The 16,006-nt window shown below is 33.7% G+C and overlaps 2 protein-coding genes across 2 annotated transcripts; one reads left to right on the top strand and one right to left on the bottom strand.

The window, feature by feature from the left end:
* The first annotated feature begins 3,785 nt into the window (after positions 1 to 3,785).
* Positions 3,786 to 5,565, top strand: LOC18102541 (U-box domain-containing protein 21). The gene has a single exon (XM_024610000.2). The coding sequence runs from the start codon at positions 3,978 to 3,980 to the stop codon at positions 5,304 to 5,306; it is 1,329 nt and encodes a 442-aa protein (XP_024465768.2). The 5' UTR covers positions 3,786 to 3,977; the 3' UTR covers positions 5,307 to 5,565.
* Positions 5,566 to 9,345: 3,780 nt separating this feature from the next.
* Positions 9,346 to 10,821, bottom strand: LOC7462657 (putative clathrin assembly protein At1g03050). Its single transcript, XM_002315809.4, has one exon. It carries the CDS (start codon positions 10,814 to 10,816, stop codon positions 9,554 to 9,556), a length of 1,263 nt encoding a protein of 420 aa, XP_002315845.4. The 5' UTR covers positions 10,817 to 10,821; the 3' UTR covers positions 9,346 to 9,553.
* Positions 10,822 to 16,006: the final 5,185 nt, after the last annotated feature.

Genomic DNA, 16,006 nt, shown 5'->3' on the forward strand with positions numbered 1-16,006 from the left:
TGGTGGCCATCTTGTAAATAGTTAGTAATAATTAATATCTTAACTTGACGGTCAATTCTTTTTAAGCCGGATATCAAGCCTCAATTTCTGGAGAGTTTCTTTTCTTCTTTTTATTAATTAATCTTGCAATCTACAAGGGTGGTGACGTGGATTTATTAGATTTTAGCGTTTTGTTTTTCTTCATGCCTCTTCCGTTCTCCTCCAGGTCGCCACCTATTCCATGTGCTGAAAAATATTTCTCCAGTGTTTACGGGCATTGAAAAATAAGTTAGGAATAATTAATATATTTAATCAAACTATTCGAGGAGAGTATATTTCCTTCCTGAAGAGGTATTTTCGGAAACTACCCACTTATAATCTTTAACTGACACCGTCAACATCATCATCGTTGTCTCGGAATGACTGAGAGAAGTTTAGAAAAAAATAATACCCAATGCCTTGGTTATGACTGCGCCGGGTATAGCCCTGTATCTTCAATGATCCCGAAGAGAGAAGAAAAACAGAAGGGAAAAAAAAACACGATCGTCAAGGGAACAACATCGTCCTGGTGTACCCATAGCAGCTTGACAGCTTAGTATGTACTTGAAAAAGGTGCGAAGACCACATTTTGTTTTGAACTTTGATTACAAAAACACAGTATTGTTTTAAATCTTTGTAATTATTAGTTGTTACAATCACATGACAGGCCGAGAGCAGCTGCTGGGCCTAAGTTGCGTTTCCATATAAAAATAAAGGTTTTTTTTAGTATTGAGTTTTATTTTTATTTTATTTTTTGTTAAAATTAAATTTTTTAAATATTTTTGGATTGTTTTAATGTAAAAAATAAATTTTAAAAAATATTATTTTAATGTACTTTCAAGTGAAAAAAATCTTAAAAAATAATCACTATCACACTCATAAACACCCCAATATTTTCATATGCATGGTAAAAGAATAGATTAAAGTCAAAGATGAAATATTTTGAAGTAAAATATTTTAGCTTTAAATATGTAGTTAATTTTGTTATGAAAAATGGCTATCGGATCTTAAGCGAAATAGTCGTTCTCGTTATCACGAGCTGGTGCCTTAACTTGAAATAATATTAGAAAATCGATCAAATGTATTGGGTTGAGGGTTATATATGGAGATAATATTAGAAAGTCAGTTCCGAGGTGGTCATTATATCACCTCACGCATCTCCCCGGAGCTGGAGAGGCTACCTCACTCTATAATGATAGAAACACTGCTCAAATATTTTAACCAGAAGGCCCAATGTAGGTCCATGGCCTCCAAGCCCACTTATGGGAAGAACCGCTTTCAGACGAGCATGGAGCAGTGTTTCTACTTTCTATCATTATCAATTGGACAGAGCTGCTAATTTTCACAGTAAATTTCTATCTTCTTCTTCTCGGGGGGGGGGGGGGGGGGGGGGGGGGGGGGCATTTCCTAACATCAAGCACAACTTGTTGGCGCTTTATAGAATAATAAAAAAAAAACAGTGTTGTATCAACTCTACAGTTTCTTTCTCCTCAGCTTCCCTTGAGTTTTAATTTCGGAAAAGTTAACCTTCAAAGATGCCCATATTCCATAGTACGAAAGAGATTAACAAAAAAATAGATGATGAGGGGTTTTACTTGCCTCTCCTCCCATAACATAGAATAGTTTTTTTATCTTTTTTTTTTTATTTTAATTAAATTTTCAACATTAAATTTATTAAGAATTGAGTTACGTTTATGAGGTTATCCAAAGCTTATAACTTAAACCACGAGTTTGACGGGTTAATTCAGTTGACTCAAGTTTTTTCTTCTTTTCTGATTGATTTTTTTTCTTGGTTTCATCATTTAACATTGAATTAAAAAGGAATTAGACTTCGCGATTTATTTTGGTTTTTTTTCTATAAGGTGTTCCTATCTCATAACTCAAATAATTGGTTTGACAGGTTAATTCGAGTCGTTTCTCTATGTTTTTTTTTAATTATTTTTTTTTTCAATTTCATATATCATCATTGAGAATCGAGTTTCATAATTTATTTTAATTTAATTTGTTGGGTTATTCCAATCTCATGAATCAGTTCATGAACTTGACAAATTAACTTGGCTCATGTAATTTTCTTAGCCATTCCCTGATAAGAAAAATGGATATACGGGCCAGGATGGATCAGAGTTGGCATAGAGACATTCTCAAAATAGGAATCCTTTCATGTTCAAAAATAAAATTGGGCTTTGCCTCACACTTCAGTGTAGCGTAGAGAAACCAAGCAGTCCGCCAATCCGAGGAGGTAGGCTTGGGCCTACGTGACTTTTCAATTTCCCGGCAAAGATTCGGCCCAAACCAACAAGTCGTCGAACTATTTATTGGGTCCAAGTTTCTAATTGTCAGACGATTAAGTCTTCACTTGACTGCCACGCCTTTCTTCTTTTTTTTTTTGGTTACGTAAAATCTTGTTTTCTCTGCTTCTTTGGGACCTCTTTCGCTTTCGGCATTCGCACTAAAAACTGCTCCAAACAGCTTTGTATGATTTTTCTTACAAAAACAAATCTGGTCAAAGGGCGATGATCGGAACAACTTTGACACAAAAAAATCATTGAAAACCATACTATCAATTTAGCAACTAAACAGTTTTTTACATCAACTTTCATCCATTTTTAAGATTTCTCTTATCAATATTTTCATTTAAATCTACTTTTTTTTTAAAGAGATGATGTTACTTTATAAAAAAGAAAACTTAATATTTTTTTGTTAATGATTCTAACAGAGGTATTTAATTGAGAAATCAAATAATTTAAGAATAAAACTAATATAATTAATAAATAGTTTTGATGCAGAATTAATACTAATATATATTATCCTAGTAATAATTTAAGAGTATATTTAAGGTTTGCCCAAGATCATCTTCACTTTTCAACCCCCTCGAATATAGGGCATGTGCTCCTCCACCAACCCAAATCTAACCTCTCTTTTAATGATCCGATCACATGTTCAAGTTTTTAATAATCAACAAGACAGTATATCTTCTAGTCGTCAATTATCAAGCTAAGTCTAATATTTTATAGTTGACCATTCACTTTTACTACATACCAAGTTCTATTTTCTTCTAATCCCTTGGTTTATAATTTTCTTTTAGTCCCTCCTCCTAATTAAAAATGGGGAAAATTACTGGGTATGTTAGAATCTGTATACTCCTCTCTCTCTCTCTCTCTCTCTCTCTCTCTGTGACAAGCATGAATTTTGAAACCCAGTATGCTGAATAACTCTTTCAATTAAAGATTATCCCAATAGTAAGGATATATAGCGTAATTAAGAAATACAAATCTAATTAGAATAAAACTGAAAATATATAAACATTTTCTTCATGTCATCAAATAGCAGAAGACTTCAAGAAATGGGCAAATGCCGTGATAAAGAGAACGGACATAAATAAACGCAACTGGACAAGTGAATGCATGATTTTACGTGTGGGCATAAAAAACGCAAGGGAGGATGGCTGGTTTGGATCATGGTATGGGGTGGGTCGTCTTAATCCAACGGCGCACCCATGTGAAAAAATAGAAAGCAAAGACAAAAATAAATCTCGAAACCCAGCCCAATCCAACCCAGCAAAAGAATACCAATAAGCAGCACATGCCATGGAATGGATGGACAGTCAGTCCACACCGACCATGGAACCCTCTCTCCCTTGTGACAGTTCATATCTTGTACCATTTCAAACTTCAACGGTCAAATATTCAAAACCCCCTTCAAAGCTAACACCTCTCTAACATCATGTTTCATTATTTATTTCATTCAACATTATAATAACTCTTAAGTTTCCAATGTTGAACAACCGTGTCAATCTACCACATAAAACTCTCATCTATATAAAACTCCCATCTAACTACCCTTTCAATTCCTTAGCACAAAGCACATACATTCATTCTTCCTACCACGAAAAAATCCCACCACCACCATTCCTTCTTTCTTAAGTTAGTTGTTTCTAGTTCAACATCAACTTTAGGTCCATGATGATCTCTACATGGAGAAAGCGAAGAGCAGCTCGCCTGGCCGGCAAGCGGCGACTAGAGAGCGAAATGGGAGACATCGAAGTGACAATACCAAATCATTTTCGATGCCCGATTTCGCTGGAATTGATGAAAGATCCGGTCACCATGTCAAGTGGGATTACTTACGATCGTGAGAGCATCGAGAAGTGGATAGAGGCTGGGAATGTGACCTGCCCCGTTACCAACAGGGTCTTGAGGAGCCTTGATCCTATACCAAATCACACCATACGTAAAATGATACAAGATTGGTGCGTCACAAATAGTTCTTACGGGATAGAAAGAATTCCAACGCCTAGAATTCCCGTGAGTTCTGAAGAGGCTTTGGAGATTCATCTCAAAATTAAAACAGCTTGTAAAAAAGGAGATCAGATTGGGTGCCAAAATTTGGCCGCCAAGATTAAGGCTCTAGCGAAGGAGAGCGAACGTAACAAGAGCTGCCTCGTGGCTACTGGAACGGCTGGTGTTTTATCATATGCTTTTGATGAGTTTTCAAAAGCTTCTTTCGAAGAAAATGTTGCGGTCCTGGACGAAATACTGTCCAGTTTGGCAGTACTTCTGCATCATGACAAGGCAACGAATTGGCCTGGCTCAGATGCATCTATAGATCGCATCGTGTTGTTCTTGAAAAGTGAGGATTTGTCTGCGAGAAGAAATGCAGTTCTGGTGCTAAAAGAGCTTGTTCCAATATTGGATTACAGAAAAGTAGACATGTTACTAGAAATTGAAGGAGCCATGGAAGCGTTGTTTAAGCTAATTAAGGCACCCATTTGTCATGCTGCAACAAAAGCTTCATTAATGGTCATTTATCATATGGTCACATCACCATCTCCTTCAAACGCAAAGATCATAGCTAAGTTTGTTGATTTGGGTTTGGTCTCGTTGCTGTTAGAAATGCTTGTAGACGCAGAAAGAAGTTTATGTGAGAAGGCGTTGGGCGTTCTTGATGGAATTTGTGGCAGTGATCAAGGGAGAGAGGAGGCATACAATCATGCTCTCACAATACCAGTTCTCGTCAGGAAAATACACCGAGTCTCAGACTTGGCAATGAAGTTCTCTGTCTCTATTCTATTTAAACTCTGCATGAATGAGAAGAGAGAAAATGGAGGTGTTCTAGTCGAGGCTATTCAAAGGAATGCTTTTGAAAAGCTTTTGGTTCTCTTACAGGTTGGCTGTGATGAGAGAACAAAGGAGAAGGCAACTCAGCTGTTGAGGGTGTTGAATGCTTATAGAAGCAGTGTGGACTGTATCGATTCTGTAGATTTCAAGAATGTCAAAAGGCCCTTTTAATTCAAGGCAACCGCCACCGTAGCAGTTTTGTAGACAAGAGTGTTTGCCTGTTAGGATCTACATCTGATCATGATATCCAGTTTCATGTACAAAATACAAAAGCTTACCGTAATTAATTATACTGTTACAGATTTTGACAGTCCAATTCTCAATTCAGGACATTTTGATTTTGCGCTGTATGGTTTTTTTTTCCCCTTACTGATGGGATATGCATGATATCAATAAAAGTCGGACTGGATTATATGACATGCCATCAAAATCAGACTGGTTGTTGGTTTTTATTAGATCCGATCCAACATAAACTAATGCTCTAAAATTTTATATGAAAGCACCTTACTTTTATTTTTATGTTTTTCTAGGAATATGTTATGTTTCTGAGGAGTTATGACGATAATAGTAATGCTTGCCGGACCATTTTGCTTTTAAAAGGATTTCATCTATCTGATCAGATTTAAGATATTTCTATAAAATGAGATTAACAGGATGTAGATATTTCATCCTATCGAATAAATAAATAAATAAATAAAATAAAACAATAACTAGTCGCAAGTGCTTGACCCAGTCCCTAATACTCTTAACAATTTATGGAGTAATTCTGCGGTACTCGTATAATACTGTCCTTTGCGCTCTTGAATTGAAAGCACGCGGTTTCCTGTTGTTTTTTTTTTTTTTTTTTTATCAAATTATATATTTATCAGTTAGTTCCGAGATGAAAAGTTGAGATCATCTAGCACCACGTATTAACATCAGGCTTCTTTAAAATTAGAAAGGTGACCAGACGTGGAATGATCTCTAAATTAAGAAACCTGTTCATATATCTCGCTTGAGCTGTTAAGGTGGGAAGAGTCGGAAGACCGCCATTAATCACTGTGTACCTAACTTGGAGGGCATGTTTTGTAGCAGGCAAAGGAATAGAATGAAATGAATCACAGAATTTTAACCATCTAATTCAACGACTCGTTACATTTCTTCATTTAATTAGTTGTAAGATTCTGCAACATATAATAAATACTAAAAACTAGTGCTTAAGAATCAAGTGAGTTGTTAAGGACGAATCATGGCTAAACGGACCGGAAGAATATAATTACCCATTCTATTACATGGTCTGTTTATAGAACCAAACATGCATGCCCTTATGAGTTCTCCAAGGGTCGCATGAAGGTGAAGTAGTTTACCATGCTTGCTGCTTTGGTCTTATGGTTTACACTGGTGTTGTAGTTCCAAATTGAACTTCCAGTTAAGGTTCAAAAGTTCAAACATTGTTTGCTGCAGCTCCTCTCATATTTAATAGAATATCATCTATCATTTTTTTCTCTAATCTGAACCTTCTAAAATAAATGAATGAGTACTAAGATCTTAGTAGACAATATTTATTTTTTTAAAAAAATTGTAATTAATTTGACCAGACACATGATGAGTAACAATATTGCTATACGTGGATATAATTAATTATTTAGATAGTAAAATAGCTAGGTTGTCATGATTAGAAAACAAAAAAACTTTGTAATAAAAAATAAAAATAAAAATAAATAAAGAAGGAAAGATATATGATATTTAATAGCTTTTATTATTGTTTAATAATTGGTATTTCTTAACATTTTTCACACTAGGTAGAGGAAATCATGTTGTCCTGGACAAATATATATAAATTTTCATCACAAGCTGACTTTTAATTAGAACTCCATGACCAGTTACTAAGATATTGGTGATCATTCATTTATTTTAAAAATTTTAGATTAAAAAAATAAATAAATCATATTTTCTTTAACATGAAAGAATCTCCATCAAAATAGAGTCAAAGGGCCATGAAATATAGCAACTAGTTGGTGGATTTCTTTAAAACCGGTTACCTATAATTCTAAAATAATTGTAATTTTTCATGGTGCTTCGTCACTGTTTATATGAATAATTAAGCAAGTTAATATAATTGTTTAATCCATATGATAACAGCTCTAAGTTGTAAATCAGTAAGTTAATGAGCGCATCTAAGCCTTGAGGTCATGGGTTCGAGAGCTGGTAGAGATAATAATTTTTTAAGGAAACATACGAAATGTTATCTATGTTTTTTATTCAAAAAATTAAAATAAAGCAAGGCTCTAGCCTCCAGGCTGTGCAGTGCACTACTGGGGAGCGATCTGCTAGGCCTGGTAAATAAACTAATAAAAGGGTAATTTTACAGCTAGCATTGGATCATCTTCGATATGTATAGATTAAGTTCAGGAAAACTAATTTACAGTACAATATTCTGTGGAGCTGTTTGTACGTTACAAATTACCAGTCCTTGTATAAATTTTTGACCAAGTCACAACATTCCAGTATTCTTTCCATGCTGCCCATGCAATCTCTAGAATCAGCTGCTTGTATTTTTCTATTACCAATTCTCTCTAATTAGCCGGTCAATGTCAATGTTCGTACTCAATTTGTGCCTCCTTTTCTGAATAAAGAGAGGACGACTGCAATAAATTATTGGCTCGGTGCCAGAGACCATGAAGAAAAAGAAAAGAAAAGACAACTGGGCTTAATTTATCGGAACTCTTGAATAATTTTTCTACTGTCAAACCCAACCTTCGCTATATATGAAATACATGACATCGATGCAGTCTGACTATCGGCATCTGTATATTGAATGTCCCGAGTGATTGATGTGAGCATTGATTTTAAGCAAGTTGTCTTGTGTCCGAAAAATTTCGACGACTAAAAGGTTGAAAATACTATTTTACAAAATGCTTGAATCATAATTTAGTTGCAATCGTATCAAAGCCCTGCCCTCTGGTTTTATATCAGAGCAAGGTCTTCTGGAGATAATTTGAACGCGTGACAGAGATGGAACCGTCCTTGCACACCCCCCCCCCCCCCCCAAAAAAAAAAAAAAAAAAACGACAGAGAAAGAAAATCGAACCCCTTTTGTATCTGAGATTTTGTTTTTGAGAAATCCTTCCCCGGAAGACTTTCCAGAGAAAATTAATTCAAGCAATCCCCAGATGGAGGAAGCCCTCAGCCAATAATCAAATATTAATCACAATCTTGTGAATCAATAAAAATACTCCATCTTATTAGCAAATGAACTCTCCTTCTGGATAGGGGACCCACTGACTTTTATACTGCAGAAAAAATCGCACGCTGGCTTACGACCATGGGCACTATTTCAAGAGCATTTTGGAGAAATCAAAGGCTTTTCCCACTTAGCCTTTTCTTGTTTATATGCCTTGGGGTCTTCCCCACCAGCAAAAGGAGATCAAAATCAATCCATTTCCAAGCACACCCTTGACATGAAGTCCACCCCACCAGGAAGAGATCAAATTTGAGTGTGCTTCTTGGGTTGATTAGGCCCAGATAGATTTTAAGATTGGGGCTATGATGGCTCCCTTTTTCTTTTGGATTTGAATGATGAACTGTGTTTATAGGAGTAGTAATTTTTTAAGAAGCAAATAATGTGGTTTACAAAGATTCCATTAGACTGCGTTATTTTTTTTAAAAAAATATATTAAAAAAATAATAATTTTTTTAAAAAATTATTTTTCATATTAATACATCAAAATGATATAAAAATAAAAAAAAATTAATTTTTATCATCACATTATTAGTTTGCACCTACAAAATTAATTATGGCTCAATTACTGCATGTTGTGAGAAGATTTTTGTGTGCAATTAGCATTCTTAGTTAACAATTTCAAAACAATTAATTATTATGTCAAAGGCAACTTTATGTGAAGCAAAATACTTTTCTACTTGTTCAGCTAGTTTAATAACTGTGTTGTGAATTAATATTTTTGAAAATATCAAATAAAGTAACATTTTCAGTTATAATTTTATGAAAATCAGTATCTCAGGATTTAGCAAAATTATAACTGAGTAACCAAACAGGGGCGACAATGGTTCTGTGATTGTATCGCAAGAGTGATGCTTTACACCCCGAATTTTCCAGCACGAAATTTGACGAACACTTACAATGGCAGCGAGCGTAATAATGTGTTACTTTACGGTTACACATTCCATCTCTAATTCGTGATTCTTGTCTTCCTTATAATTTACCTCGAGTTATAAGAAATATAGGCAAGTACTGCCTCACCATTATAAGAAGCTAGCTGCACTAAAATCCCCATGGAAATGCCGGATTACATGCTGATCCATTGAAATTGGGAAAGTAACTATGAAGCTGACAAAAAGGATTTGGATTGTATACTTGCAGTTGCCATTGATCTTGCTCCTCTCTCTTTGTGTGATCGTCCAAACAAATAAGCTGATTCTCATACCCATGTCCATCGCCATAGCCATTGCAAAAAGCTATTAGGGTAAACCAGGAAGTTCTTTCGATGGTCATGTGAAGAAGTATTAAGGGAAGCTTCCAGCAAGGCCTCCCAGTTATCATCTTCCCCTTCTTCTAACTGAATTAGAGGTGCCACCTCTTCTTTTCCCAGCTCAAAGTTACTTGCAAAGCCATTCTCTTCGGATCTCTCCAATTGAGAACTAATCTTAATTAGAGTATTTGTTTTAACAACTTGCTTCCCTTGATCATCATCTTCCGTTGAATTTGATTTAAACTCAACCCACGAGGATGGTGACGTAGTTAATGATGATGATGATTGATTAGTTAGCTGCCACATCCCATTGAGAAAAGTCTCGAGAGCCTGAATATGTATCTGTGGAATTCTGTCTATGAAAGGGTACTCGAATGAGCCACAGAACCCTTTAGCCTTACACCAATCGTAAAACTCGCAAAGCTGACCTGCTTGCATCGCAGCTTTCTTGTAAATACCAAATGCCGAAACACAACTCCTGTATGGCATTTCAAGCAAGTTATCCAAAACCAAAACAATCTCTCTTCGAAAAGTTGTGTAACAAACGAAACTATCACGAATGATATGTTTCATTGCCTGATGAACAATCAAGCTTCTAGGAGCAACCCCAGTTGGTATGCAATCCAATACTCGGTCTATTAGGCTTTGAAGTCGTGGCAAAAGCTCAAGCTTTCTACTCACTTGTTTTATTTTATGCTGTAAGCTCTCATGCATCACTTCTTCCTCTGTTGCCTTGTTGTCCAAGGAAAAGCAATCAAGAGATTGGTCGAGTAATTGCGCGTAGGACCTAATAAACACGGTGTAAGCTTCAGGATTTGAAGATGAATCGTCTCGGAAATGACATGGATAGAGAGAGAGCAAGCCATTGGATCTAATCCATAATAGTTCTGCCCGAACAGGGCTATCTTCAGGCAATGACCTGAGCAAGCGGTTGAGGAGAATGAGGCATTTGAGAGCAACTTTCCAGGATCGAGTATTGCCAAAACGGCGAGTGAAGCTAAGAGAAAAGGAGTGAAATGATGAGTTAGAGAAGGAAAATATCTTCACGAGCTCGTGCATGTATTTTTCAGGCAATGGTAAGTCATCAGGAGCAGTTGCTTTGACAATTATGAGATCAACATCACAAAACCCTCCAAATGTGGCGATTTTGGCATAACTTACAGAGGTGTGCTCCTTTAGAGCACAAAAAACTTGCCTGAATCGCTTGTGCATGGCTACACCAAAGAGAAAGAGGGGGGGGGGGGGGGGGGGGGGTTGTGTTTTGGACGGCAAATGGTGTTTTTACAACATGACTGCAAAAACAAACAAGTTTTAAAGATATGATATAAAATGACATATGGCAAGCATCCTCGGTATTATCGAACTATAACTACAAGGAAAAAATTTGTAGTTTTACAGCTAGGAGTTGCAGTCAGGCAGGGGCGGAGCCAGAAATTTTTCTTGTCCTGGGCTATAATATAAATGAACATAAATTATTTTTTAAGATCAATCATTAACTCGAATATATAAATTTGTTAAGTTAACAATAAAATTTCAATTCAAATACATAATATAAAATATATAAAAAATAAAATTTAAAATACATAAAATTCAAAATAAAAATAAAAATAAATTACACTATTAAAGTTGTACCCTTCGATGTTTTGTAGAATATAATTCATCTATGATCGAATCCGAATCAATATCTTCAACAAGCTCTCGTTCAATGTAAATCATCATAGAATCTACTAAGAACTCCTTTTTTCATTTTATTGCGAAGCACAGTTTTAACATGTTTCATAGTCGAAAATGTCCGCTCTGTAGTGGCAGTGGAAACAGGGAAAGTCAAAACAAGACGAATCAACTTGTCAATCAAATGATAGTGCTACGATTTATTTGTTTCAGCTAATCCTCGACATAATTTAGAAATGGTAGACATATTCTGAAAGCTCTCATGATGAATCACATCAATCTGATAATGCTCTAGCTGAGATCTCAAATAATACATCTTTTGTTCATTGAAATCTTCAGGATAAAATTTCTTAGCAAGCTTGTAAATAGCATCAGTTTTAAATGATTTAAAGTTGTTCTTAGGTTCTAAAGTAGAGCTAAGTACAAGGAGTTCCACTATCCCATCACTGAATTTAGAATTTAATTCTTCCAACTGAAAATCTATTGTTGAGTTAAATATATCATAATGATAATGATGGTAAACTGTCACTGAACCTTATTGTTGACATGAACGACCTGTAGTCTTTTTATACGAAGCATTCATATGTGGTATGTCAATCTTATATTTTGTGCAAACAGATTGCACATTTGCAAGAAGAAGATCAAATTCAGCATCTCTCAAAGTTCGAAGCAATGCTTTAGTGGTTGATACAAGATCCATTGCATTTAAGATGTCAAGAGATTTTTGTTGCAAAGCTCAACAACGTAAATAAATAATCCTCATTATTTATGCATCAAATATAAGATGAATATAAATTCAAAAGATTTCATTACAATCAAACGACCACCAGCTTCTCCACCTATAGAGTTAGAAGATCCTTCTTAAACCATACTTTCAAGCACAATAATAGTTGCACCATACATATTTATTAAACTGCAAATAGAATCAAAATGAGAGCTCCAGCGAGTAGTTCCACTTCGATGTAAATTATCGATTTGATTAGCCCCTCTACCAGTCTCACGTTCTCCAGTAGTTACCATATGCGTAATTTCTATAGCCTGAGCATCATGCAACTCGATATGACGTGTGAGAGAAGCACTAATAAGATCGATAATGGTTGTCAATTTTGAGAAAAATAACCAAATAGAAATCTCATTTCTAGCTGCTGCAACTAATCAAATAGAAAAATCAATTACGATATTAATTAAAATTTTATTATGATCCTCAATTATAACATTGATTTAAATGTCACGGTTATAATATATGACATCATTTAAATATCTTGATTCTCAATAGTTATATGCAAAAGAAGTGTGTTATATCGCCATAACTTTTTTGAAATATATTATTCTACCTAAATTTAAAACTAACTATGCTAATTTTATAATTTATCCAAAAAGTAACTAATATAGTTGGTTTCTCGACTTATTTTGCGATATGTAGGTTTGTTTAGGAGTATGATAGATGTTTTTAAAGTGTTTTTTTATATATTAAAATAATTTATTTTATTTTTAAAATTTATTTTATTTTTAAAATTTATTTTTGATAAATTACATAAAAATATTTAAAAAATTAATTTTAAAATAAAAATTTTAAAATTTAAAGAAAATCCTGAACTTTCCTACGATAGTACCGTAAACCTTTTAAAAGGGATTATAATAGAGTTTTGTCTTCTCCTTGTGCTTCCTCTGCGTCACTTTTCTTACTTGGCTAATGATGATGATAAACCCTTGGAAACAGAAACTTTAACAAAGAAGAAAAACCCTATTTGGAACTTGCTTCCTTTTTTATTTTTTATTATTATCCTACCTGGGCTACAGCCCACCGGAGCCTTGTGAAAGGCTCCGCCCTTGCAGTCAGGCGTCTAAACTACATGAAATGCTACCCATAAGAAACAATGGAACTCTATATCACGATGCAAATCTATTTTCCAAGAGTCATTAAAGTACTGGCAATTGATTTGCGCAATTAATTATTTTGTCTTGCGATGCCCACAAAATTTATACTATTCAATCACCTCCCCAGGTAATGTAATGTTGCATTTATTTATTTCTAACAACTAGCTAACAAAACTTGATTAAAGAATTGTTTTTTTTATTTGATTTACTTTTTAAATTGTTATTTATCTAAAAAATATTAAAGTAATATTTTTAAAGTAATTTTCAATGATTCTAGCGTTGATGAAGTAAAAAAAATCTTAAAAAGTAATTTTGATATACTCTTAATTAAAAAATACTTTAAAAGTTTTTTGAAAACACTGAATTGCATTAACAAAACACACTAATAAACGCTAGAGGATTGGATTGGATTAGGAATTACCGAAGCAGTACTGGATTCAATTGAGATGAAAAGTTACAAATGGAGAGTAAGCGTGTAGTCATCGATAAACCATCTAGATGGTGGTCTAGTGGTAAGAGTTTGGGATCAAGAGATTTGTTTTCTCTGTGGTCTCAGATTCGAGTCCTGTGGTTGCTCATATGATGGCCACTGGAGGCTTACATGATCGTTAACTTCATGGCCCATGAAATTAGTCGAGGTGCGCGCAAGCTGGCCCAGACACCCGCGTTAAAAAAGTCCTCAAGGGGCATAGCGTAATAGCAAAGGGCTTGAGATCTGCACAACAGGTCTCGAGTTCGAGTCAGAGCGTGCACCTCTTGTAAGAGCCTGGGACAGCCGGAATTTTACTCGCTCACCTGAATTCACAAAATGCGCTTTTCGAGGGGTGAGATTTCCTCAAATTAAAAAAAAAAAAAATGTAGTCATCGATCGCTCATCAGTAATGTCATGACTGAAAATATATAACAGTCGAGGATGCTATAGAGATCGACTTGCAAGTAGGGACGGGGTTAATTATTCATAGATCAGGTTTGATATTATTACCTGAATCCAAAATTATTATCCACATTTAGAGTGTATTTATTTGAGAAATTGAGGTTGAATTTTGTGTATAGAACCATAAAAAAAACTTAAAAAAATAAAAAAATTAATTTCTATGATTGAGTTTTGTGTATAATTAAGTTATATCTAATCTCAATCTTAATTTCAACCGGAAGCTCTGAAACAAACATATTCAATTAAAACTTAGAAACCTAAGAGGTGTGGATTTTGGATGCCAGGAGCCAAAACTGAATTGTGTAAACAATTTTTCAGAAGCAAAACAGAATGAATTTTTTGTTGTTGGTTGCGCAGAAATGGATTTTAAAAAAAATTATATTGTATTTAAAAAGTATATTTTTTTAGTTTCCTTTTTTTGTTTAATGTGTTTTCAACAAAAAAAATATTTTTTTTATATTTTTCTTTAGCTATGTTCTTTATCACATGAAAATTGAAAGCAATTAAAATAGTATCAAAACAATTTTTTTAAAAAAATTATCTCTTTAATCAAAATATAGGTGTGTTTTTTTATATAATTTTTTTATCCAAGGTATTTTTTTAAAATAAAAAATTACCCTAATCTTAAAATCAAGTCTTAATGAATAATTAAAAGAAAATGAATTGATCATTTTAAAATGAATGTATTAAAAAATATAAAAATAAAAAATTTGAGATATATTATATAAAAAATTTATAATAATAATAATAAAAAAAGTAGATATTCAATCCACGCGTTGAATATTCAAGGTTCATGTATAATTATTAAAAAAAACAACAGTTAATATTATAATGAAAGATACTAATTTTATTTTAAAAATAACATAAATGGTTAATTATTTAAATACCATGTATTAGTCAAAGGTCAATTTCCAAGGAGATGGTCAAATTCTTATGGTCATCATCTTATGCCTCTGTAGACTCTGACGGAGAAAAACTCTGGCGAATAATTACCCGTCCAACAAGCAATAACAAATTAATTTAATAATTTGAGGTAGATAAACTGATATGTTTTAGATTTATTTTTTAATAATCGTGAATTTGAATTTTTTGAGATATATCATTAATTTTAAAGTTTATAAATTTAGTTAAGATATATATAAACTAATCTAAACATTCATATTAATAATAATAATAAAAAAACTAGTTTCTCTGGTATATAAAACCAAAGCCGCCTGAAGAGTGGGGGCCGTGGGGCTAGTTTGGCTGGTCTCTGGTGACGCCACCGATGATTTTTCTCTCCTTTCCCTTCCGTTGACACTCAAATTCCAAGTTCGAATTATTAGAGATAGTTTAGATGGTCGGTACGAAGTTATCAGCCAATTCTTTAGTTAGCGAATAGAAGTAAACCGTTAGTACCGAATCACATTTATATTTTTTTATCGTAAGATTTAATGTATAAAGTAATGTTATTAAACTCGATAACTTGTAATACTGGATTACTAGGATATTGATTCAATTAATACATGATTGGTTCAGTCAATGAATAAATAGTTTAGAGTGTGAAATCATTATATAACAAGAAACTGTGAAGTAATAACCGTTTAATTTTAGTTTTTAAAAGTAGATATATTACATTCAAGTAAGTTTCACAAGTTACAATCTCTGTTTTTTTTGGAGTAAAACTTGGTTCAACCAGCAAGATTTTACCATGTTTTTTATTTGATATTTGATACTTTGTAAATTGGTTTTTAAAATTAATTTGAATAGTTTGAATTATTGGATGATTAGGTGTTAAATTAACCTACCCAGATTTAAAAGCAGCAATATAATCAAATTTGTTAGTTTATTTTTGTATTTTAAAAATACTTTTTAAAAATTGTACTACAATCTGCCAAACGTTAAATGGGAGTTACATCTGTCTCTACATGTCCTTTTTA

The sequence above is a fragment of the Populus trichocarpa genome, chromosome 10, assembly GCF_000002775.5.
Source record: "Populus trichocarpa isolate Nisqually-1 chromosome 10, P.trichocarpa_v4.1, whole genome shotgun sequence".
NCBI lineage: Eukaryota > Viridiplantae > Streptophyta > Magnoliopsida > Malpighiales > Salicaceae > Populus > Populus trichocarpa.